At 39.7% G+C, this 26,047-nt stretch overlaps 4 protein-coding genes across 6 annotated transcripts in view; 2 read left to right on the top strand and 2 right to left on the bottom strand.

The window, feature by feature from the left end:
* The window catches only part of megf6 (multiple EGF like domains 6), a 61,282-nt gene extending 49,406 nt beyond the window's left edge, over positions 1 to 11,876 (bottom strand). The window contains exons 1-4 of the mRNA XM_023276937.3: positions 11,598 to 11,876; positions 10,447 to 10,581; positions 9,946 to 10,055; positions 9,723 to 9,827 (exon numbers count right to left, since the gene is read on the bottom strand). Coding sequence (XP_023132705.2) covers positions 9,723 to 9,827; positions 9,946 to 10,055; positions 10,447 to 10,581; positions 11,598 to 11,680 — 433 coding nt within the window. The 5' untranslated portion in view covers positions 11,681 to 11,876. The remainder of the gene's footprint in view (positions 1 to 9,722; positions 9,828 to 9,945; positions 10,056 to 10,446; positions 10,582 to 11,597) is intronic.
* A 1,916-nt stretch (positions 11,877 to 13,792) lies between these two features.
* mffa (mitochondrial fission factor a) lies at positions 13,793 to 19,481 on the top strand. 3 transcript variants are annotated; one of them, XM_023276971.3, is made up of 8 exons: positions 13,793 to 13,980; positions 14,564 to 14,781; positions 15,509 to 15,678; positions 15,818 to 15,921; positions 16,912 to 17,073; positions 18,415 to 18,471; positions 18,706 to 18,790; positions 18,883 to 19,481. In XM_023276971.3, exons 2-8 carry the CDS (start codon positions 14,568 to 14,570, stop codon positions 19,012 to 19,014), a joined length of 924 nt encoding a protein of 307 aa, XP_023132739.3. In that variant the 5' UTR covers positions 13,793 to 13,980; positions 14,564 to 14,567; the 3' UTR covers positions 19,015 to 19,481. The 3 variants fall into 3 exon arrangements, with proteins under 3 accessions (XP_023132739.3, XP_035807217.2, XP_023132738.3); XM_035951324.2 differs by lacking the exon at positions 16,912 to 17,073 and having other exon boundaries at positions 13,794 to 13,980; XM_023276970.3 differs by lacking the exons at positions 16,912 to 17,073; positions 18,415 to 18,471 and having other exon boundaries at positions 13,797 to 13,980.
* A 684-nt stretch (positions 19,482 to 20,165) lies between these two features.
* Positions 20,166 to 22,937, bottom strand: dnaaf1 (dynein axonemal assembly factor 1). The gene is made up of 2 exons (XM_023276973.3): positions 21,707 to 22,937; positions 20,166 to 21,592 (listed from the first exon to the last, which is right to left on the bottom strand). Exons 1-2 carry the CDS (start codon positions 22,629 to 22,631, stop codon positions 20,691 to 20,693), a joined length of 1,827 nt encoding a protein of 608 aa, XP_023132741.2. The 5' UTR covers positions 22,632 to 22,937; the 3' UTR covers positions 20,166 to 20,690.
* Positions 22,887 to 25,345, top strand: mrpl44 (mitochondrial ribosomal protein L44). The gene is made up of 4 exons (XM_023276972.3): positions 22,887 to 23,088; positions 23,669 to 24,137; positions 24,277 to 24,455; positions 24,685 to 25,345. The coding sequence occupies exons 1-4, from the start codon at positions 22,913 to 22,915 to the stop codon at positions 24,857 to 24,859; spliced, it is 999 nt and encodes a 332-aa protein (XP_023132740.1). The 5' UTR covers positions 22,887 to 22,912; the 3' UTR covers positions 24,860 to 25,345.
* Positions 25,346 to 26,047: the final 702 nt, after the last annotated feature.

Raw genomic sequence — 26,047 nt, 5'->3', positions numbered from 1 at the left:
TTATGTGTTATTGACATTACTGTCCTCTGCAGTGCAGTACCTCCCCTTTCCAGTTTCTCCAAGGACCTACATACTTCCTCCTGCTAGAAAAACTATTTGAAGCACATGGATGTTACATAAATCAACAAACCTTCCACTGTGCATGTGTCCATCCTCCTCATGTTAAAAGCATTAGAAGATACAAGTTGAGATCAATAACCGAATCAGCAGGACACAACTACCTAGTATGTCTCTCAACACTGTCCAATGAATGCAGATGTCTTAAATGTCAGATTTGAGTTGTCATAACTGATACTCAAAACTGATTGGATTTACTGATTCCTCCCTATTGGATGGAATTTGAGTCTGGGGCAGGAATGATTTGTATTTCCTACCGTTTCTGAGTCTTTATTCCCACATTTCTATTGTAACAAATGAACACAGGAAAGGGAATGCTTACCAAACTAATAATAACTTGGACAGGCAACTGTCTGAGTCCACAAAACCCATGTCATAGAGACTTCATCTCAATAATAAGAAATCGTTTTGCAAGCCATTGTACTTATCTGAAAATGGCTCATGATCAAAAGTAGACAGAGTATTTGACATTGCAGCACCAGCCATAGAAATACATCATGGAAGCATCCAAGAAACAAGAAACACTCTTCCATTACTCTTCTAAACATCAATTAATAAACCTGTAAAACTTCTGATGTTTGCCAATAATCTGAAATATTACAATGTTGAGATACAAGCTGAAAATGTGTTTATGATGATCATGATGATGGTAAGGCAGGAGGTTGCCATGACAGAAAATTTGTTTTACTCACTGGTGAGTTTAGGAAGCATTGTAGCTAAAGGAAGAAACGCACCATCAAATGCTAGTAGGAAAAACACAACCCCCTATGAACCAGAACAAAGGTCAAAGGTCATTCAAGGACAGCTGAGAAGCTTTAAGGAACCAGTCACAGGGAGGAAAGTGAGCTTTAACAATCTGCTCAGTAGCAAGTAAAGATTAGACAAAACGTGGGTTGTTGTCAAGTTGTTGCAAGCTTGGAAAAAAAAGACAATCAATCATGGCTCTGAACATTTAGGAAGAATGCCAATTGTCATTATGTCCTTTTCAAGCTCACAATAACAGAGAAAAGGAGCATAGAGCTTGTGTTTGGTGATGCAGAGTCAAATTGTGAGTGTTTTGTTATCTGTTGAGGATGTTAGTACGGCTCATCAATATGGGAACCTTCTCACTGAATTGTCTTTTTGAAGAACTATTAATCTAATCATGCACACTTTGAGGAAGGTGGTCGCCTCACTCAGTAGCTCTCATTTGTCATTTGTCCCTTCAATGTGATATTTATGCTTTAAAATAACAAGAATTTCTGAGACCATATAGTTTCTGTTTGAGTCTGATGTGGCAACCTTACTGGCACACACTTTTCACTTGCTGTGCACATATTTTTCGCCTCTCTCATATCAACTTATTTCCTCCCAGTGCAAGAAAAAAAAATGACTTGAATGATGGGAACTGGGTGCTGCTCTGCTTTTTCCCACACTTACTTACTTTGGGATACTTACTTTGGGATCCAACTCAGTAATGAACAAATGTAACATTCTGGGACAACATATTCAAAAGTAAAACATATCTTCCAAACTGGTTGAAAAAATAGAGCGGGACACCCACCTGCCCTGAAAGTCTTGTGTTAACTTTGCCTTGTATCTCTGTAAAAGCCTAACTTGGTTCTTCTACATCTGGAAAAGCTATCCTGTTTGGTTCTCCCATAGATAGGAGAGAAAATCTCTTCCACAGAAAGGACGAAACGTGGCCATAGATTTATGCCTTATGTTCAGCAGATACAGGACTTCTTGGTATCTTGGAGAAAATAGTGACTGATTTCACAGACATGGAATAAATACGATTAGTGCTTAGGAATGAAAACTGCACTGAAAATTGATTTTAATCTTGGACTATATTTTATACATATTGATGAAGTTAACCATGAAACAACATTTGAGTCTGTTTTGAGTCTCTCCTGCATATGCACTCAATATCAGTGCTGCCATTGCTATTTTCTGTTTTCATAAATTTTACCATTAACCAGTTTCTTCATACTGCAGGTGCCTGTTAAAGCAATAGCTCACATCAGAACCTCTTTATGGTCTGAAACCTAGAAAGGTTTGTGTGTCTACAGACTTGCACCAGGTTTGCAAGATCAGCTCTGTGACTGAACCGAAGGGAAAGACAGCATGTTCTAAAAAGACCAAAAAATGATAATAAATCTCCTCCATAAAGGTCATGCTGAAAAACAATTAATTTTTCACTTCTTCGCTCTGTAGCCAGACGGCTGCAATCGCAGATATTTTTCCAGTTTTCTTACCGATGAAAGCCAAAGCTTCAGTTTATGTGCTTTTTGCTACCTTGTTCAAAGTAGATTTTAGTGAAGTGAAGAACGTAATATGCTCACTTGAATAATCACAAAAGGGGTCTCTTTATCAGAAGCTGATTTTCCTTTAAGTAATGCTGACACTGGAGGGGCCACCGCCCAACCAAGTTCATGGAAGATAACCTCCACTGCTACTGTAAGATTCTCACAGTGAGCCTCGGGAGCACATGGTTAATCACACAGGCCATTAGCTCCGAGCCATTCAGCATTAACCTGATAAACAACGGTGCCTTCATGCATTTGGAGAGATGAGAGTGTGCGTGTTTAGAGTGTAAAAACTTCTCCACCATATGGCAGCCATTAGGGCTCTAATGAGCTTCTTCCTCTGACAGCTATGCTGAGCATGTAGCACTTGGATTGCCCGGTGTGTCCTCCTTTCAGACCAGCTACCTTCACGTTCTGGTCTTGGCATATGATTCATAAATCCACACAGTTAATGGTGGACTTGAGGAATGAAAACAGGAAGGGGAGCAGCACAGACCATAAAGAAGGCATCCATCCATCCATCCATTTATTAGTTAGCCCTGCTTTATCCTGTAAATGTTGGTGGGGGGCTGGAGCCTACCGGGTTAGATGCATGGTACAGCCCGGACAGGTTGCCAGTTCATCATAGGGCTAAAACCAATTCACGAACAACTATGCATGCTTACACTCACAAATCTGGAAAATTTACAGTCACCAATTACCTTAACATGCATGTCTTTGGACTGAGGAAGGAAGCTGGAGAAGGTGTTAATCACTACATCACCATATCACCCCAAGTATGATATTACAGACAAAGATCAGTGGAAGCAGTGGGAAAGAGTGAGAACACTGACTGAGGACATATTCAGTATCAAATTGCCCAAATTGGGACGATAAAGACTTTTTAATCTAATATCAAGAGAGGACATTACCAGATATTTTTTTAAAGTAAAGGTGGTAATATTTTTGAGCTACCTTCAAACACGGTTGGATGACAGTTAAACATTTACAAAATGTTCCTTGAACCAGTCTTAAATTATTACACTGAATGCTAATTCAGAAAATCCTGACCTATACTCTTAAACTGGACATAAAAGCATACACTACAAGGTTTTAGCAACAACACTTCTGCACAGGCCTCTGAGAGTAGAAACAATTAAGATGACAAAAACAGCACATGTCTAGCATTTGTTGTAAACAGGATCTCTCCTCCTTCTGTGCCAAAACACAAGAGACCTGAGGGTTTTAAATCCAGAGAGCCGAGTCAGCCCCTCTACATGCACTCCAATACAAAGAGATACTCCATACCATACCTCATTCTATGATAAACTTTAATTCAGTCACATATAAATTCTGTTGTATTAGATCCATTATGTGCAGCATTTATTGGAGATTCCAAGGTGGAACTGCTGTGATTCAATATTTTATCAAACAGAATCAGACACCAAAGTCTCTAAACCCCTGCTCTCTCCAGCTCTGTCCCATTGAAACACAGATAGACACAACTTAAAACACACAGCTATGTACAGGGGTTTACATATGTGGACGTACATACAGACAGGTGTGTTTCATTTAATAGGAAAGGAAACCAATCCAGACATGAGCTCAGTGACGGAGGTGAGAATCGAGCCCATGGGAGAGAGCCCAAGGTCCTGGGGATTAAGCGTTCACATTCATATGAAGACAGAAGATTCCCATGTGAGGAAAATGGGATTTGCAACCAAAACAACCATGAAGCTTTCCGCAAAGCTCCTCAGACTGAAAGGCTGGTAATAACACCGTCCAGTCCACTTTTAACGGTGCACATCATTTCTTTTAACGATAAATTCTCCTTTGACTTTGGTAGCGTGGTTGTGTATGCACATATTTCAAAGACAGAACAGCAAAACCTTGTTTTTCCTTGCATTTCCTCGAAAGACAGAAGATTGTTTCAATTACTATCACTGCATCTATCACAACCTTAACAACCCAAGAAATCGCTGATATCCGCTGATGTCATTAGCTGTCTTACATCCCTAAAACCTCCGGTAGAACAGGTTCCAGTCTTCAGCACTGTCAATAACCACTATTCTATAAAGTGCTTTGAAAACAGCCAGACTTCTTTAGTGAGGACCAGATGGTTTCTGTCCTCACACAGTTATGTGCCAGTGGTCTCTTAATTTCATGCAGACCCATACACCAATTTCACCAAAGCAAAGCCTAATCCATGGCTTAATAGAGTGAGACAGACTGGTATTCACAAGCAGGGCTAAATGCAACTATTACAAAGCAGGCTCCAGTGTCTCAGCACATGATTTGGGCTTTTTCCAGGCTGTTTATAACCTCACAGTGTCAACACCATGGCCTTGATGTCAGTGGCTGACATACATTTCCATCCACGATGCCTACTGTCTCATATCAGAGATTGGAAGCAGGTGGCCCCCTTAACACACAGTGGGCTCCACCACCACAGCTTGGCCGGAACTCCAAAGTTCAAGAGACCAATCAATGATGAGTGTTGAAAAGAGGGGAGAAGCAGCAGAGCATGGATTCTAACTTGAAGTGTTACCACAGCCAGCACTGCTCTTCTACATTGCAGTTGGTGTATGTTCTCCATTTATTGAACTGTGCTGAAGCAGCATATATATTGTCTCTCTACAGCACCCCCTCCATATCCTTCATCCTTCCACTTTACTTAGCATCTGAATAAGTGTAAACATTATTAAATATGTCTACACTATTAAGTGTAGACACATATTCCAAGAATGTGTCTTTCAATTTTCAGCTCAAAACCCTGCAAAGACAGTTAATTTCTCATTGACGGTATAACACCTGGTGTTAGTTCTGTTCTAAACAGGCTGTTTCAGTGTCTGTATCTTTAAATGTAGCTGAGCTGCTGCTGTCCACACCCCCTTCAGGAAGAAGACGCTCTCTGTGTCTTTTATAGACAGTGCAGAGCAAAACACAGGCCAGCCAACTGAGATCTAAACTAACATGTGAGATTAGGAACCTCTATCACGTCTAACGTCCTCTCAGATCAATCATTCTATATGAAGCTGAATTCACAGTACTGCTGTTGTTTTTAATTCATGTGTATGGTGAGTTTGTCGGACAATGTGGCCGTTATAAAACCTGTAGTTTAGTAGTGTAGAACAGTAGCTTGGAAAACTTTGTGAAGTGACTGCCGATTAACATGTAGTGTTAATGGCCTGGACTTTAGTCCCTATTTCATATTCATTTCACCTGTACAACCACTGGTTCTTCAGTGTTGCTAATCAACTGAACAAAATCATGTTGCCTTTTGTTTTACACTGCTAAGTTTTTAAGGCATACAAAAATGCGGTATCTTTTCGGTAATACTGATTTATTTCCTGTATCTAAGGGATCTCAGTTCTTAATGATGAAGTTGTTTTATCTCATCATTTCTAGTTAAGACCAAACTTAATTATGCCCTAAAGAGAAACCTCTTAGCTATGATTTTGATCTCCTGAGGGACATAGATGACTTTTGAGTTGTTAAATGCTCCCATGTGCTCACCAGCAAGTCGCTAAACCTCACTGCGTGTACTGTTTGGTGCTGAGTAGGTAATGTCAGCGGGTTTGTAGCAGTTTTTTGCTGAAAACTGCTGCCTGCTGCAGGAAGCTGGAAAACAGCCTGATGAGAGCAGTGAGAGTGAGCCAAAACACCAAAACACCAAACCAGAACAATAAAAAAAAAAAGATGCTGGAAAGCTCCATAGAGCTGTGGAGAGCTGAGTTAAATGAAGATCTGTTACTGTGAGCAACCTCCTTTGCATCCAAGCAGTCATGTGATCCAATGTCAATACAAAAATGTCTACAGTGACTTTTATCACAGTTTGTATCAAACGGCAAATAAACTGCTCTTACATAGTACTTTTCTGTTTTTGCTTTATTGCAGCAACCGTACAAGGTGTTAGTGCGTCTATTCAGTCAATTGCCTAAACGTGTATCCAAGAGGGGATCAACTAGCAAACCCGAGCAACCTGCTTTACCTCTTAAACCACAGCCGGCCCATCAACACAAACACACAAGCACACCTGTCTGCTTCAACACACACATATGGAACGGCCTCAAAAGCATCTGAGCAAGAACAAGCACCCTTGACTTCAATAAAATAACATAACCCTAACCCCAAATAAAAGGAAGAAATTCTCTTGAGGGAATTTAAAGAGACTGATTTATCTGTGCTATGAAACAGCAGCTCACATACATCGCCTCCATCACAGGTGCAGGATATAATATAGAAACTGAAAGACAGGTTAATATACAAACTGCAGACGATGCTGGAGACATTACATGCAGCGTGATTAAAAGCACATGTGAAAGGATATGAACATGCAGGGAACACCGTATGATAAATCTGATGAAGTCTTGCGAAACATCATGACAGAAAAGCAAGGCAGTAACCTTTAACTTATTAGTCCAAAATAAATCCACAGAAGTCAACATTCCTGCTTCTTTACTGTATCTGCTTTCTCTCCAACAAACATGAATCACATACAGGACAGTAATAAGTCTGTCATCTTGGAATGTAAAATCCCACAACACAAAACTGGTGGCTTCATGTGCACATACAGACTTCCATGTTTCCTGGTCTCTCATGGTAATTTCAACCACAATGTTTTGCCCTGGAGCTTCATTTTCTTTCTGTAGAATGCTGGTAATAGGCATTATTGACAGTAACAAACTGTAACCTGTAACCTATATTGTTAAAAGTCTGTGATTATGGGAGCAGGTTTGACATTAGTGAACCTATTCCATGTGAAAATACACATATTTTTCTGCTTTTCAGTTACTTTTAGTCCAAAACATTTCTTTAACAACTATCTTTATTTATATGAAAACAAACTATGTCCAATTTGGGGGTGTTTTCCTTGGGCCCCTGGTTTAAAAAGATGAAATATTCCGTAGTTATCATATCATTCCGAATTATTCACCATCTAACTTATGAGGTGCTACAAGTTCTATTTTCACATTTTGGATAACACTAGAGGTCTATAATCTATTAACATTGTGTGTGTTGGTGGCTCTCGATCAAACTACGTGGGATGATTTTCACATCAATGCTCTCATCAATTACGGATGAGGATGAGTTGTCCAAATTTCCAAACAGCTCTGTGTATTTTTGTAACTGCTTCATCCGTCAATGGAAAAACCTCATCTGCTGGACATGCATGGACTGATTTCACAGCATTATTACTGTCTTCTACATGACACTGTCGGATGGCAAACTCTGTGTTGTATATCCCAGGCCACATGCCACTCTTTCTTGAGCATAGCTAAAGCAGATGTTGCTTTTATAAAACAATTGGGCTAAGACTGCAGTATCTCTTCTTGTACTCCAACCTTTATTTTAAATAAAGAAATACTAGAAATTGGAAAATGCTCAAATCCTTACAACACTGAATATTTCACGCATGTATTTGCCCCTGAATCAAACCAAAATTCAGTGAAGGAACCTGGCTGAACACAGGAGCTTGGCAGACTCTTCCCTGTATAATGAATCTGGCAGAAGAGTGCGGATAAATCTGTCTCGAGAGAGGAGAGAAGGAAAAGCATTTTACACAAAGAGAAGAGCAAAATGTGAGTTCCCAAGGAGGGTCGAAGCACAGGATGTGAAAGAGAGAAGGAGAAACTGGGAGGATTTCCGATTAGATCTAATATCTCCCTTCCCAATCTACCACCTGGGTGTGTGAAAACCAAAGAGCCCATGTGAAAGCAAACCCAAGGGCTACCTCTAACAAACAACAACACGTTTGTGTGAAAAGTCAAGAGGAAGAACTGTTAAAACTTGAGGCAGGGAGAGTCAAGGAATCAAATGGAAAAGCGTCTGCGGCGACTGTGTGTGTTTGTATGTTTGCGAGCATGTGGGGGGTAGGAACCAAATATCCTCTGTTCACCATTCTGTCTCTGCAGGACTCTTCGAGAACGGTAACAACCACCCCCCTGTTAGACTGTTGACGTACACCGCAGGGGTTTGGACGGTAGAAAGGACAGACACTGACAGAAACGGTAAAGACAACATTCAGAGACAAGAGGGACAATCAGGTTTTAAACAACCTGTTTGCCACTAAATTGTGACCAATCCCTGGTATTGTTCAGCTGCAGTTCATTTAGAAGTCAGAGGCTGTTACTGGCATAGTATGTTTCTTTTTCTGCAGATGTCCTCAAAATGTTCAGCATCAAGAATTTTTTTTTCTCAAGGTCATAAGTTGGTATTTAAATGCAGTTTAGTAAGTAAATCTGACAAGAAATATTTCAGAGGAATATGTTTTTAGGAAATAGGAAGATATTCATACTTGTGTAGACATTATAAGGCTATGGCCAGCAGTCACTTAGCTTAGTTCAGAGACTGGAAATAGGAGTTGAAGCTTGCATGGCTCTGTCAAATTTTCCAAATCCATCCTCTGAGCAGAGGCCAGAAAACCAGCAGAGAAGAAACAGAGAAACAGTCCTTGTAGAAACACCTGGTGTGAGCTATACTAACCAGCTGCTGGTCGTATAGCAACATATTTGCTGGGTATTCTGTATACACTATCAGTCAAAAGTTTGGATACACTTTCGCATTCAATGGTTTTTATTTAATTATTTTATATATTGTAGATTAATACGGAAGATATCAAAACTATAAAAGAATACATATGGAAATATGTTGTAAACAAAAAAGTGTTAATCTTCAGTATTAATCTATAATGTAGAAAATAATCCAAATAAATAAAAAGCATTGAATGAGAAGGTGTGTTCAAACTTTTGATTGGCAGTGTATATTAGAGTGATATGAAGCATCTCATCAAACCTTCCATTAGAAAATGAACATGCAAGTTGCCCTATTTCAAAAACGTTCAACTATTTCTTTAAGTTATCTGTCATGACAAAATGTAATTTCACTTGTTTAATTTATTAAAGAAATGTTTTAGTTCTCCTAGAATTAAATATCACTACCACATTTCCAGTTATATAGGTTTTACTTTTTTACCACATGAAACCAGAACTGACAATGCCCTCATTACCATACAGTTTTTACAGAGTGGAGGCTCAGCTGGCTTTGCCACAACACTCCAGGCTCTCGCCTTCAAAGGAAACCTTTCCTCCCAGAGTGCACTGCTTCTACCTTTAACTAACCAGAGACCCCACAGAGCAGCAACATCCAGTCACAACTACACCACAGGCTCATTCTGCTTTTGCAAAGTGAAAGCATAAGGTCTGAACTGGGCCTATTAAAGATTTAACAACATGTTATCCACAGAAGTGAGTTTACTGACTGTCAAAGCTGCACTTAGTTTTCTACCATAAGAATGAGTGAGTTGTGGCAGATGCTTTCATTTTAATGAAAACTCACCATACTGGCATCTTGTCCCTTTGAAACCCGATGGACACTGACATACATGGTCTCCAGTTTCTGCACATCTCCCACCGTTGAAACAAGTATTTGCGCCGCACACTCCTGCAGATACAACATATCACACACCATAATGCTGCTTTTGCATTCATGTTTGTGTGTATTTCATCATTTTAATTACTGATCTAGCCCTATGTGATGTCAGTGAAATGCTGTTACTCACTATGCAGACAGCCCATCTCTTCCCCCTTCTGAGTCCAGCCGGGGCAGCACTTATAGACTGTGTGCAGATCCATGTTGTATACTTGCCTATATGCTGTGTAGTATGCTATCCTGAGGAAGAAAGATTTTGTTACCATAACTTGTTTCAGGTAGTTACATAATCAGCTCTTACGAGTCATTTCGTGAAAACAATATGATTTCCAAGACTGTAAAATACAATGTTTCGCTCAATAACAAGAATTCATGCAACTCATATTGACTCCAAAAGATGATGCGAGTAAAATGTCAGGTGAGAAAGAAACAGAGACTGTGCAAAAACAATGAACCCAAGTCACTCCAGTGCAGCCAAATGCACTTGGCTGGGAAAACTCGCTAAAATAGGTGTTTGTCTAAAACATGCTTGTCCATAACTACCCAGTCCAGACATGCTTTTTATTGAAATGTCTCTGAACTACTAATGTGTAAAAGTATTTTTGCAGTGTGGAATTATGATTATTCTTACCTCCTCTCATAACCCATACACCATTGGTGGTTTGTGCAGCCCTGCTTCCATACTTTCACCATGCGCGAAAAAGCCTGGACACAAGGCTGACGGAGCCCCAACATGGACATCTCCTGTTCAGCACAAACATTTGGCCTGTGCATAAAAAATGCGACAAATAATTGGAAAAAGGCATGGACTGATGCAATCAAAAATAATGCTTTAGGATGACTTCCAAGACCTGAACCTACACTTTGTTTTTATTTTACTCTATAGTTGGGGTCGGTTGTTGATTGAGCTGAGAGATAGGATAGATTATGGTGTAAACCTGCTGCAGGACTGTAGCAATCCAACAGACATCATCTTCCACATGCACTACATATGTTCTGTCACAAGAACATCAACTCATGACACAAGTTTGTCAAATAGTTAGGTTTCTTCCTGTTTGCTTGATTAGAAAGAAAACACTCAAAGATGTGTAAACTTTCAAAGCTCCCAATAAAACAATGAAATTCCACACAAAAAAACATTTTTTTTTATCTTGTTCATGTACATGCATGCACTGGTGTATTTTATCAGAAAAATCTATGGGTTTGAACTGTACAGCACTGCGTTAATAAAGGTATCCTGTATTTGTGTGTGTTGTCAGCGCAGGTAAACTGTCCAGAGGTGTCCTGCTGCACCAACCATCTGGCTTCAATACACAGCAGCCTGAAGTTAATTAGAGGAAGTATTCTGCTTCTCCTGTAATGAAAACGATTCCTTCAATCATGTCCTGCACAGTCTATTTAAATACGGAAACCTCAGGTGGAGTTCTATACAAAAAATTACATTCCTGTGGAAGTTATTGTGCAGACGCACGTTACAGCGGTGCTATAAAATACACTTGCATTCTCATGGGGAGGACCTGAAAGAGAGACTCCTAGTGGGCACCGAGTAGAGTAACACATAGAATAAAGTAACATTTACAAAAGCAAACGTTTAGTTATTTGTAAAACTTGGCTATGCAACTGTCTTGATTTAAAATGTGCGCAATGGCACGTTGCTTGTCCGTTTTTACGCGCAGCCTAACTTTCTCATTCACCTGATCGTTCATAAAATCTAATAAATGGAAATAATAAGAATGAAAAAAAAAACTGTGCAAACGATGCAGATTGCAACAAGTTACTCACATGCCAAGCTGCAGTTCCAAAGATGACGCGATGTGCATGGTGCTGAACAATATCACACACAAAATGAAAATATGTGGGAACATAATTTCAGCCAGTTACACACACGGAGAGAAGTGTTCAGTCGGCGCAGCCTCTGTTCCCGTCAAACGATGAGCATCCTGACATTTAAGCAAGTCCGCCTATAGGCACGACTCCAAAGCTGGTGTGTATCATTGATATATTCCTGATTTCCCCGATCACTGGAGAAGCAGAGGCACGACTTGTCTCATGTCAACAGCAGCCTTTGAATGGCTGCGAGTAAACGCACCACCCACAGTCACCGTGGGGCCATCTCCCCAAAGCCCCTGAGACCCTCACATGTGTAGGAATTATTATTAACACAGACAGACATGCTTTATTTAACCTCTATAATAAATTATGCTGTATGTTTGGATGTATTAAAAAAAAACTAAAAAATATTTTTTAAAAAATCCTCAAATTTTTCGACAAAGATATGCTGTTAAAAAAATCTACACCCTTTGTGGATAAAAATAGGAATGCATTAATTTGATTTTCTGTTCTTTTTCTATTTATCTACATTGTGCCAATTCATAACATATCTCATCTCAAGGCACATAGTAATGTAAGGAACTTGCAAAATTATAGAGAGGAATTCAACAAGTTCAAAGTTTCCTTATGAGCAAACTCAGGCAGCACTGGGAAGAAAAAAAAACCTTCAACAGCAAGCACCTATTTACACAGAGGTGAGTCAAGGTGCTTTGCAGACAACAAAAAAATAAAAAATAAAAAATACAAGAAAAAATTATAACATAGATAAAATGTAATTACTTCAATGGAAAAACATTAAAAATGCAGTACAGATAAGTTGATTAGAGCTTAATTTTTTTTTTATAGAATAACAGAAAAAACAAGATGAAACCTTTGACAGAACCAGGTTCAGGGAGGGTGGCCTCTGAGAATTACATAGACCAAAAAGCACCACAACACCGAAAATTACACCACAGGACTGAATAGAAATTGCCAAGATTTTAATGGATAGATTATAAGATTAAATTTCTTTTTAGATGCTGATGTTGCTCTGACTTTAGCTCCACAGTAGATAACATATAGGCTATAGACATTATTTTACATTTTTTTAAAAAATGGTTTGATTGTTGCTTATTAAGCAACATATAAAATATCTGACATAAAGCTAATGTCAAATGACCCATCAGCAGGGGTGTTAGCTAGCTAGCGCCACAGACAGTTGCATTAGCATAACTTAATATAGCATAATGCTATCTAACTGCTGGTCAGTTATGTATTGTAACTGTATTAAATGGTGGTGTACATAATTTACAACATTAGAAATCCTTGAAAATCATTGGTGTCAACGGGACCTAGTCCTACTTTTACACTTTCACATTTTATAGACTTGCTTTTGTGTGACTCTCCATGTGAGGCTCATGCAAACAGTAAACAGTGTGGATGATATGTGGTTGGAAAAACTCCATAGTATAGTATGTGGTTAAAAAACGCAATAGTATAGTATGCCAATAAAAAATGCCCTAGTACAGTATGTGATTTAACAAACACTATAGTATAGTATCTGGTTAAAAAAAAAGTCATAGTGTAGCATGTCGTCTCAAAAAACAATGACGTTGAAAAAACACCGTAGTATAGCATGATGACAAAAGAAATGCCATACTATAGCATGTTGTGTAAAAAGAACACAACATAATATAGCATGTGGTTATAGTTAACACATACTATGGTATGTGGTTCAGAAAACATGATGGTATAGTGTGTGGTTAAAAAACAAAATCACCATAGTATAGTATGATGTTGAAAAAATGCCGTAGAATAGCATGTCATCTAAAAACACCATAGCATAGTAATGTTGATAAATAGATGCCATAGTATGTGTTTCAAAAACACCATTCTTAAAGAAATGTTGTCATACTGTTCTTAATGAAATGTTAAAGAAACTGAATGAAGTACCATTTCCATCCCCTACCGCTGAGATGGCAGAGATAAACCGTATCCGGTATGAGCTGCACAACTTTTTAAAAATTAAATCCACGAACTGATATCTCACTGTACAGAATAAGCACACCGTCAGTAAATTAACTTCTTCCATCCAGCAGGTGGCGGAAATAGGTCACCAACCTCCGCAAAACTTCCGGAGGCGCGCCAGACTCAGGCTGCGCATGCGCAACACGAACAGGAAGACGAGAGGAGCTTCCTCTCTCAGATCAACAGAAGGAGATGCTCGACAGCGTCAACATTCGCTGTACTTTTATGTAGCGCTACATTTCGAAGAAAATTTGGAAGTTTTATTTCGTTTACAATCTGAAAAAGACATTGTTTGGAGAGATATCTATATTTGGCAACTAACCAGACGGTAAGAAACCGATGCTAACGCGCTAGCTTGAATTTGCGCTGAGCTTTGGTGTTATTTGCCACTTTTTTCAGCTGTTCAACGAAAAGTAAACTAAAGCTTTAGACTCCAACACGTTTCTTTTATTTGTTAGTGATTGTTAGTTTCAGAAACTTTTATACAGTTACTGTATTAGCTTTCAGGTATCAGCCAGTTATCCATATCGTCGTTGGTGTTAGCATTATGCTAGCATTAATGAAACTGATTCTGTCTTGGGAACAGCGGTTGTTAAATGCCACAGTCAGTATTGCTTGCTAACCGGTGAATGGTTTCCCTTTGTGTCCCTTTATGGAATCAGAAGACACTGTTTTCATCATATGATGTTGTCACGAGTATGTTTCGGTCTCTAACCCCTCCCTACCCCACGGTTTCAGTATCAAGATATTCAACAGAAGAGTATTGTTTTGTGATAAATATGTAGTGACAGAAATAGAATAAGGTGTGCCAGTAATAATGTAAGGAGTAGCAAGTTCAACAGGGCTGAAAGTGAAACTATTTTAGTTCAATGATTTCTCATTTACTTCTGTAAACAAATCGTTTCATACAGCAAAATGAACGGAGCAGCATTTCCCTCCCCTACGGCTGAGATGGCAGAGATCAACCGTATTCAGTATGAGCTGGAGTACACCGAAGGAATCAGCCAGAGGATGCGCATCCCAGAAATGCTCAAAGTGGCTCCTCAAGCCCATGATGACCCCAATGTTGGATCACAGGAAGTCCCCCATAGTGTCATAATGCAAGTCCCGGAGAGAATTGTGGTTGCAGGTTGGTATGGTTCAATGATAGAAAGGAATACTCTAAAACGTCTGACTTGTTAATCCCAGACTTCACAGACGATATTGGAAAGCAACAGCTTTGTTTGGAGAGGAACATGCAGCATACAAGCTGCATATACCCATTACTGTGTGTCAAAAGCTGAGGGACACAAAACATCACTGAATATGACAATTATCTTGACATAGCCTATTTTACGTGTGGCACACACAACACACCACCTTATTCAATGTCTGTATTTCATTTAGTAAGTAGTGTTTTGTTAATTTTTAGAGGGAATGATACTGTCCTTCATGATATGACATTTAATGCCTGTTGAATTGTGAAACGTGTCAACTTCGGGGCTGTCTTTTCTGTATTGTTCAAAGTCCTTTATAACACATGGACTCTGCACCTCATCAGTGTCTGTCAGCTGACCATAGTCTTAACTATTACGTGGTGTTGTCGCAGCCATTGATAGATAATAGATATGTCTTTTACTGTGTCCGTCCTGCCCCCAATGGCTGCTTCACTGTCAGCACTGATATAATGTCAGCTGCTTCAAACTGAAAATTAATAAAAATCTGTAACCACACAGACATGCCAGTCACAATACGTGTAATGCCTGCTAGACATCATTATTTAACTTTTGTTCATCAGAACACATTTTTTGAATTACTTGAAGTAAAAATAGCTCAGAATCTCACATTAACCTTAAATTCCAATCTGTGTTTGCCAGGAGAAAGCAATGATACCCAGTTCTCCAGACCCAGAGACTTGGACCTTATCCAATCAACACCACTAGAAGCCCTGTCACTCAAAACTCCACCCCGAGTCCTTACCCTTACTGAGCGGCCCCTGGACTTCCTGGAAGAGGAGCAACGGGCAGCACCAGACAGTGAGGAGATGGTAAGTGAATAAGCAATAAAGCAATAAATTGTTAATTTATTGTTTTAAAAAAAAAAAAAAAAAAGTCCAGTTTTTGAATTAACAATGTCCTTACAGTAAACCAAAACCTGAATAAATAATTTGTTGTTATTTCTTGCAGTTGCGAACCCAAGGACGTTCACGGCGGGAACGCTCAGCAAGTGAGAATGCAGCTGTTCGTCAGTCAGCAACAATCAACAATCAGCTGATGCGCAATGATCCTGCGTGAGTATTGGTCTAGATATTACTAGATATCAACTCCATCTTATCTTCTATTTGCATGTTGTAGGCTGCATCTTTCTTTGGGTTTTATGGTTTCTTTTGTCCCTTCGTCATTGACATGCAGTAGCTGGCTGGCTGTTGTCATCGGCGCAACAAGCTGTTGCGTTACTGCGTGACTTTTGCTGCTTTCATTGTTAATGCAGAATCCAGTTGTTTTTGTCATTGACACTAATCCATTAACGTCATGATGTTAAATATTTCAGACACGCTGGTAAGATGTGTAACGATATCAGAATTAGGAGAAACAAATTAGCAATATTGCTTCTTAATGTAGAAACACATTGGAAAACCACATTTGCTTCTCAGCAACACAGCTGGACACAGAACAAAACATAGCAGAAAACCAATGAAAGAAAATTTATGACACTGGATGTACATATTTAACACAATGCTGTTTAAATTTTAAGTACATCTGACTAAGTTTTACTAATGTGACTGAAAAGTCTGGTTTACACTACATATGCTATGCAGTTTTATTAATTAGGCTGAAAATTCCAGAGATGGGGAAAGTTTGGAACATGGTTTTTAAACATATTAATTATATAAATGTGGGGCAAAAAAGACATTTTACCTTGTAGGTCTACTGATCACTTTCTGTTCTACAGCTACATATGGAATTCCTGTGCTGTTGATGAGGTCACTGCTTCTTGTGTGGCTTGAACGGTGGCCATTATTGAATAATTGAAATTAGAGTAATTTTATTGTGCATATCTGTTTCTTGTTGGCTGTATTATACTCACTGCACCGTTTGTAGCTGCTAGATTCAGTCTTTGGCTGTCACTTTGATTTGCTTTCACTCGGTTTTGCGAACTCAGTTGAGGACGGTTTCTTTTCCTTATTTCTCTCCCTTTCCTTCCTCCTCATCCTCCTCTCCTATCCTCTTTTGTCTTTTTCTTCCCTTTCCCTCTGCTTGTAATGGTGGGTACTGAGCAGTGCGACCCCGTCCCCCCCAGCCCTTGTTCACCCATGTCCCCCTCTCTCCGTGGCTGAAGAACACAACCTGTACAGCGCTAGTGGTGTTCTATCTTTCATCCAGTCCACTACACGTCGGGCCTACCAGCAGGTCCTGGAGGTCTTGGATGAAAACCCTCGCAGGTGACCTCCCGATCATCAACAATTGACCTAATTGATGTTGGTCAGTCAGGAAAATACAGACTGCAGCAGATATCTTCCTGAAATATTATATTGAATTTAATTTGGTTTCTGCTCTTAAGCACAGTGTGCTTAGGAAAGGGGAGAGGTACATATCTGGTGTTTAGTTCCAAACATTATGTGACCATTTTCCAAATTACTTTTTCTAACTTCCATTAACAATATTAATAAGCATGTATTAATCACAGAAAACAAAGAAACGTTTTTTTATGCACCTCGCTAGTATGCGGCTTTGGTTCAGTTCAGGCCACTACTGCTACACACATTCCACTCAAGTATAAGCTAATGCAGGAGTGAACTCTCACTGATTTTTTTTTTTTATTTCTGGTGGAAATTGGTAATGTTTGAGTTTTATGAGGATGTGGCACTTAAATTTTTGCTTCACTTTGGAGGAAAGTGAATTTCCTTAAGGAAATAAGGAAACTAAGGAAATCAACAATACAATACAATAACTTTATGAATCCCTAAAGGGAAATTCAATTGTCTGGGTTCTCATCTGTTTACTTTAGAAATAAATAGTCTAATTGCTGATGGTAAGAAAGATTTTCTGAATCTTTCTGTCCTGCAGCGCAGGGATAGGAGCTGTCCACCACCGATGTTTTGTAGTTCACTGAGGCAGATATGAAGTGGATGATCCGTGTTTGTCAGAATGGCCTCCATCTTGCTCAGTGCCTGTTTCTCCACCTCATCCTCCAATGACTTCAAGCTGATTCCAACCACAGAGCCAGCTTTTTTAATCAGTTTGTTCAGATGCCTACAAAAGGCGTAGTTTGACTTGAAGTTCACACTTGCTCAAGGATCATAAATTAAAAGCAAAATCAACAAAAACAAATAAACGGCACGTGTGCAGAGCATATGAGTTTAATAATGGACAGAAAGAACCTCTAAATAATTACATACACATCTCAACTTCCACCTTTCTTAGGGTTTTGTAACAGTTTGAACTTTTTACTGTTTGCTTTCCTGAGGAAGGCATGAAGTTAAAGCAGGAATCTTCTCTGTGTAAATCACAGATGTATACTCATACTTTCTGTTATGTGAAAGGCTCTTGACAACAAAACCTTTAGATTAGTGACATATGTTAAAAGGACCATGAAAAATAAGCTAATTTAAGAGGACTTGTGTGAAATCAGACATCATAAAGGTCAAGAAAGATTAGCCTGTTAGAAAACACAAAAAGTCCAGGTTTGCGAACGACATGCAAGTTGTGTGCACGGATGCAACACTGTTTCTCTATATCTCTTTTTTTCCTTTTCCCAACTCTGTCTTTCCCCACCTCCTCAGCAAACCATCACTGCGAGGGGGGTCGGCTTCGAGCTCCAACCCCCTGCATGATTCCAGGTAACTTCACCTGGCACTTCATTCTGTTCCTCTTTCCTTGTCCTCATCCTTTCCTGCCTTGTGTTTTCATTCCAGGTCAAAAATGAGATTAAGCTTGTCAGAAAAATTCTCTAAGAAAGCAAATGTTGCTATTGTTAAGCTATGCAGTATATTCTACCTGTACTGTGTAAATGTTGCACTCTGTTGTCACTGGTTGAATTATGCATTTCCTAAAGCGACTGTTCTGTTTTCAAGGCTCGCTTTATCAACATATGAAGCCTCTCTGGATGGGACAACGGATGACATGACTGTGGTGGATGCAACAACACTTAGACGTCAGGTTAGTTCTCAATACATTATCTCAGTCTTGTCATGCAAGAGCTAGTCATGGAACCCTTGTGACAAAGAAAAAAATTCTTGATTTATCAACAGCTCATCAAGTTGAATCGGAGACTGCAACATTTGGAAGAAGAGAACAAGGAGCGAGCAAAACGAGAGTTGATCCTGTACTCTGTCACTGTCGCTTTCTGGCTGGTCAACACCTGGGTGTGGTTGCGACGTTAGAGTTTGTCTGTAATTCAGCCATCAGCATGACATAAGAACGTATTATCCCTTATTCTATGTGTCAAATGTTTAGCTACTCGCTGCACTCAGCCCCTTTGTCAGGAGACCCTGGCATCTGCAAGACCTGTTGCACACAGGACGGATATTTTGATTTTGTTTATTTAATACATGTACAGTTTTATTTTTTTACTCTTATTTCACCCTATTCCATTTTCTCATGTTTTGTTTTAATTTCAAATCTTGCCCACTGCTGTGTATGACATGTTGTAAATATTTGTTCATGCCACTCAGGAGCTTTGGAAGGAACTCATCCAGAGATACAGTATAGAGTAGTTTACCAGAATAGGAAGTAGAGCTGCGGCGTGGAGACATGCAACTCTGCGATGGTAACACGTTGTATATTTATTGCAGAGAGAGTGATTATGTGAGTTGGACTTGGAAATCTAATACAGTTAAGTAAAACCATACCTATGATGTGTTGTCCTTTTTTTTTTTTTTTTTTTTAAATGAATCCATAAAAGTATGTAGTGGGATCTCGCTGTTTGGTTGCAAATTGCAACCAACTAAATACTCTCACTTTCCTACACAGACTTCCACTAAAACGCAAGTATTTGGTTACAAGGTTTTAAGTTCAGTACCGGATGTAGTCCAAGGATGCAGGACAGCAGAGTGAGCTCCAGGTCTTTACCAAATATGCCGGAAATTTCTTTTCCAACCTTTCTCCAGAAATATTGAATAGAGGGACAATCATAGATGCAATGGTAGTATGATCCTTCTGAAATCTTGCATTTATTACAGTATTTGGAAAGTGTAGGATTAAATTTATTCCGTAGCACTGGTATAATCTGGAGCCTATGGGTAATTGTGAATTGAGATTCCTTAACTTTGTTGGTGGACAAACAGCCAGATGAGCTCAGCCACACATTACCCCAGTCATCATCTGAGATTGTTACCCCCAGGTCAGCCCCCCAGAGCAGTTTAAGATGTCCAGTGCCCCCCACTGAAGGGGACAGAGTATTGTAGGGCTTGGTTATCAGTTTTTGGGGCTCAGTACCTCTTCTATAGAAGAGCGAGAGAAACCGCCAGGATATAACCTTACTTTTGAAGAGACAAAGCTACGGATCTGCAAATACCTAAATAAATGTCTGGAGGGGAGGTGCATACTGGTCCTTTAATAGAATGAACACATTATTATCATTTTACTGTTCTGTAAAGAAGAAACATATCTGTCACACATTTACCAAATGCTTTATGAATTTAAGCTTTTTTTTTCATTTAAAAAAAAAAATTAAACTGGATACATTTTTAAATCATATCTGCTTAATGCTGATGTCAAAGTTTTTACAGAGGAATATTATCAGATATGTTATTAGCTGACAAAGCTTTTTTTTTTCTCAAAGAACACCAACTACATAAAGTTACGATTTATTGTTACCACAGAATAATGACAATCATACAACACAATGGCTGTGAAATTCTTTAGCACATATGTTAAACAATTAATTACTTCTCACTATTTTCACAGGCTAAATAGTTATTTTTTAAAATTAAAGATGTGCCCTGACTGAGCTCCTAATGTGTGACAATTTTGTGGTTGTCCGCGTTACATTTTATCTAAAGCTGCTGCTTTTCAGGCAGGGCCTATCTAGCTAAAAATGCTCTCAAATTTGAAAGCATTAGTCGAGCTCTTCAATCAGGCATCGTGATGGAGATGAGGTTTGTTTTGTTTTGGATTTTTCGTGGACGGAAATGGCATCGTCCTCATCCTCTGGATAAACCAGTGACGAATTGCAAGAGACACCAGTTGATTTGTTACAGTCACTCATTAAGAACAAAGACTTTTTATCTGGACCAAAGGTGGAGATGCTGTTACTCTCAATACCCATTGGTTCTTCGTCATCACTGCCTCCTGATAGTACTTCTATTTTTGGTTTGAACACCTGCTGAGACGAGAGAATTCCAGGAAAATCTTCTGTTTCTATTTCCTCCAAGTCAGGCAGGTCATCAATACGTAGCTCACGACTTAGTGGGAGCTGAATGGTTTCCAGCTGCTCTGCGTTCTCCAGCTCTGTAACCAGTGGTCCAGGGACATGTAGGACCTCGTCTGCTTTAGAAGGAATTGCCCTGACCAGAGGAGGCTGTTTGTTCTCCCACTGCTCTCTCACTTTGTCATTTCTCATGAACTGGATTCCACGTGGCTGGTCTTGTTGCTTATTATCTTCTACTATCTCTGTCTCTAAGATATTTCCAACTGCACTTTCGTGCTCTTGTGCTGACTCCTCTGGATTCACACTTTCTTTCTCTTCTCTCACAGACTGCTTTATCTCTGATTGGTCCTGTTCATGTTTCTCTTCCTGCTCTGTCTGCAGTACTTGACCTAGCTGCCCTGATTCTCCATGTTCGCTGTTTGGCTGATGTTCGTTGAGGTCCTGGTTTGACTGACACTGCAAAAACTCTTCATGAGCATCCAGACAGTCCTGCACAAAAGCTTCGATCTTCTCATCTTGGGAAGAAGCCAAAATCTGAGTGTTGTTTTCCTCACAAGGAGTCTCTGGAGTGCTGGGAGCATCAGTTTCCCCTAAAATGAAGCAAAATATACAGTTTATAGATGCAGAGCCACATTTAGTAATTGCCCCGAGTATGTGCACTAGGAAAATAAAGTATGCATTCATATGGTCAAGTAGGTGTTCACCTTTCTCCTGTAGCTCTCGAAGGCGTCGTCTCTCCAGAGCCTTTTTTCGAATCATCGCCATTCCCTCCAAGCTGTCCTGAATTTTCCTCCTCTCTCGTGTTTCCCACTGCTCTCTCTCCTTGCGCTCCCCTTCCAGCCCTCCCACTGCCCAAGCCTCTGCACAAGCCCTGTCTTTGGGAAACACGGGGCGATCATCAAGGAAAGTGAGCTGCTTGAGGCGCACGATCATGGTCTTTCTGTAGTTTGGGACTTTTTTCACGACCTCATTTCCCATCAGATTGAGGACTCTTAGCTCTGTCATAGCCTCCAGCACAGGAAGGATCTCTGGGTCACATAACAGGTTGTGAGACATGTCCAACACACTAATGGCTGGACACTGACTTAAATGCTCAATGTCCCTCACAGTTTCCAGTTTATTATGAGCAATCTGCAGAGTGCTCAGCTCAGCAAGGCAGGAGATGTTCTCTATGACGTGTATGTAGTTGTTGGAGACATTCAGGGTGCAGAGCTTTTTCAGAGGTTCCAGGTTTTCCAGCGTGTGTATGAGGTTCTGCTGAAGGAACAAACAGCGTAGATCGGTCTGGGCATCCAGGTTCTCAATGCGCTGGAGGCCATTACTTTCCAGCCAGAGACACTTCAGTCCTGTGTACTCCTCTAAGTTCTCAATGGTGGAGAAACCTTTAAAATGCAGATACAGTGTATCATTCAGGCAAGGTGTGGAGTAAAGTTTATTCTGCTTACAGTGGTCTTTCAGGAATTTCTTGGTCATTCGTGGCCCAGAATATTTTTCCTTTTTCTCTTGAGGTGAGCTTTCCATTTGCTTGCCATTTTCCAAGTCATCTTGAGCTGCATCCTTTGTAATAGCAGAAGTTTTCTGGGCATCTCTTCCTTGTACTTGAGTTGCTGTCACAAATTTACCTTCCATTGTTCCTTGAAATTCGCAAAAAATAGACCAAAAAAGCGAGCAGAAGAAACCAAAGTAATATTTTATGTTTTGTTGTAAGCTTAGTGGCAGTTTGTTAGTTGCCTAATCTGATAAATATCACTCAACAGTCCGCTCCATTAGCTAACGTTACTCACAGTTTATGTTTGTCTCCATGGTAACGCGTGGTCATTAGTGTTCCGGCCGGTTTGGAGGACCGGATGTAGTTTGTTGTCCCGCGTCGGACACTTTTTGCTGCTGCACTCTGCTGTCAGTGGATCAACATGGCGTCGGGGTACATACTAAATCGTGGTGTGCTAACATTAGGGATTCACTGCCAGCGTGCTTGCAGAAATGTGTCATTATCACAAGTCAGAGAGAAGAAGCGGTGGATGAAAGCGTACACATACCTGATGGCAAAGAAGCTAAAGCTCGAAGGACCTCCGCCGCCGAAGCCACGGTAACGTTAGCTAACACCAGCGCTCACTAGAGAGCATCTCAAGGCCATTAATGTATTAGAGGTAAAAGACAGTGTGTTGTTATCCGTCTTTACAGGATTAAGATAGACAACATTGTATTGACATTCAACACGTTTGCAGTGCAGACTTGTTTAGCAGCATGTGCAGAGTTTTGCAAATGAAGCTAGGAGTGCAGCTAGCCATTATAGCTTATTTGCTCCTCTAGCTTATATGTCAGTTGAGCTAATTAGCTAGCTAATATGTCAGTTAAGAGATAATTTATAATTATCAGTAAGTATTGAATTTGACTGCCTGAATTTTATGGAAAACTGACCAAGGTGCACATTCAGAAATGAAGCCAACATGTGCAGTTTCCATCAAATTAATGGAAAAGACTGTATGTCTGAAAAGGGCTTATAATTGCTTTCACATGTGTTACACGAGACATGGAGTTTTTGCATAACCTTAACATCGCCAGTGATCATTTATTACAGTTTACTTAGTATATATAACCCGGTTTACAGTGTTTCTGCAAAAGCAAGTTAGGACTAAGAGTTTTCTCCATATTTGATTGTCTTTCAGGTCCCAACAGCCTCACTGGGATTACCATGCTGAGGTCCAGTCTTTCAGCACCCGCCTCCAGGAGAACTTCTCCCTCGACCTACTGAAAACAGCCTTCATCAACCCCTGTTACCTGCAGGCAGAGCAAGAGAGGAGAAAAGGGTTAGGTGTGGACTCTGAGACCACCGCTCTTGTTCTGAAAGATAATATTCAGCTGAGTGAAAAGGGAACGAGCTTTGTCAAAAGCTTCCTTACCGACTGGTGCAGAGCAAGCTTTCCCAGCCTGCCGGGTGAGGGGGTGGAGGGTATTGTAGGGCACCTCACCAGTCCAGCAGTTGTGACTTATGTTGCAAGAAATCTTGGAATTGAAGACCTAACAATGAGTGCAGAATTTCCTGTTCCCGATGATGTGCTCTATTCTACATTCATGGCAGTGATTGGAGCTCTACAGGAAAGCAGTGGAGCACAGCGAACCGGATTATTTCTCAGGGTAGGAGGTTTGCTGCCCAGTATCATTGTTTAAAGAAACTAGAATTTGTCCACTCTTCAGTTTGCTCTTGTGTTTATGTAGAAGTATGACATTTTTCCGTTTCCTTTTCACTACCTCCACCTTTCCCCCCTCTTGCTAGGATTTCCTGGTGACTGAGCTGATAGGAAAGGATCTCTTTGATATGTGGACTGTAGTCAACCCCATGGGACTGCTGGTGGAGGAGCTTAGTAAGAAGAATGTTCCTTTGCCAGAGCCTCGTCTCATTCGGTCTGCTGGAGCCAGCACCGTCCTGCCACTGTACTTCGTTGGCTTGTACAGGTATGTGTGTTGATTTGTATGCTGTAGAGCAGATTGACATTTTTAAATTAATTCCAAATTTTCCAAAAACACTTGATGCTATAAAAATGAAGTCATATCAAGTTACACTTGAAATTCGAGGGAGATGCAGATAAATCATAATGCACTTGATTGTAAAATGTGTTTTATGCATGGTCTGCATATTTATTATATCTTTGTCTTGTCTCTGTTTGCCTCTATGTTAATTCAGTGACAAGAAGCTTCTGGCTCAAGGTCCAGGAGAAACAGTTTTAGCAGCTGAGGAGGAAGCAGCTCGTGTGGCCCTCCGCAAACTTTATGGCTACACAGAGAACCGCAAACCCTTTGACTTTTCTCCACAACATCAGCATCAACAGCCATTAATTCAATCAGTCAGCAGCAATTAAAGAAGTGGCAAATGCTGAGGCAAAAATTATTTAAAGAGGGTGCAGTTGGACAGAAATCTCATTTGAAGACTACAGGCTTTGCATAAATTGTAGAGAAAAAATGAAATAAAAAGGGCGCCACCATTTACCTTATTAAAATTTAGTGCTGCTGTTCCCTTGTCAGATCCCATTCTCGTGGTTATTTAAATGCCAGTTCCGCCAGACAAAGGAGAGATACATCAGCCCTTTTGTCCAAATAAAAATGGCTTTGTTGTAAGAGCCTGCCTTCCACTTCAATAGACAGATTAATCAGTTTTGAGCAGATCTGATTACATTAAGAGTCCAGTTAGCATGTAGCTTATTCTAGCTAATAACCTACAGATTCAACAATCTATTACACAAAATAGCCCCGATATGTGATTGTGCCCTTGTAAACAATACAACTGCCATTTGATTTACTTTATATTCTGTTATTTGTCTGTAATAAAAGGTATATGAGTATGTGTACGTTGTGACTCATTTTCATTTTCATTTCTTCCATATTGTGTATGCTACTATATGAAATTAATGTATGGATATAAACTTAATGTATATGTGGCACACTACTTATGCATATTCTGCAGGTTATTGAGTAAGGATTTTAAGATTTTCCATTAAGAGTTTTAGGTATATCATTCTTTACATATCTAATGACAGGTATATTTCACATATTCATATGAAATACAATTAACTTGTTCATGTTCTCCACCTCTTAAGTCATTAAAAATGCATTCACCCTGTAGAAGCTGTTAAAATGTACATCGCAAAGAGTGTATGTCTATATGATGGAGTTCACAAGAATTGAAAATTTTGTATTATTTTAGTCATTAAAACAATCACAGATTTAGCTAAGAAATTCCTATTATGACCCTACAGCATAATTGATGAAGGGCTTTACCGGAATAATTTAAATATTAAGGTAATTTTTGACAATTTGTGTTTGCAAAACACATCTAGAAGACTTTGACATGCATTTCAGCTGCATTACTTATAACGTGTTTTGTGCATATTTTCACGAAATGAATGCCGCATTGCATGAAAAACATGAGTATTAGACAGCAGCACCGCCTTTTCCACACAGCATTGCAATGACTATGATAATCCTCACAGTGGCGCTGTTGTGTTAAAGACACACTTGTAGCAGTCTGCGCTGTCATGAATGCAACCAAA

Source organism: Amphiprion ocellaris, chromosome 7 (assembly GCF_022539595.1).
Source record: "Amphiprion ocellaris isolate individual 3 ecotype Okinawa chromosome 7, ASM2253959v1, whole genome shotgun sequence".
NCBI classification, from domain to species: Eukaryota; Metazoa; Chordata; class Actinopteri; family Pomacentridae; genus Amphiprion; species Amphiprion ocellaris.
The sequence above is the reverse complement of the archived record's forward strand: the minus strand, read 5'-3'. Positions and strand labels throughout refer to the sequence as shown.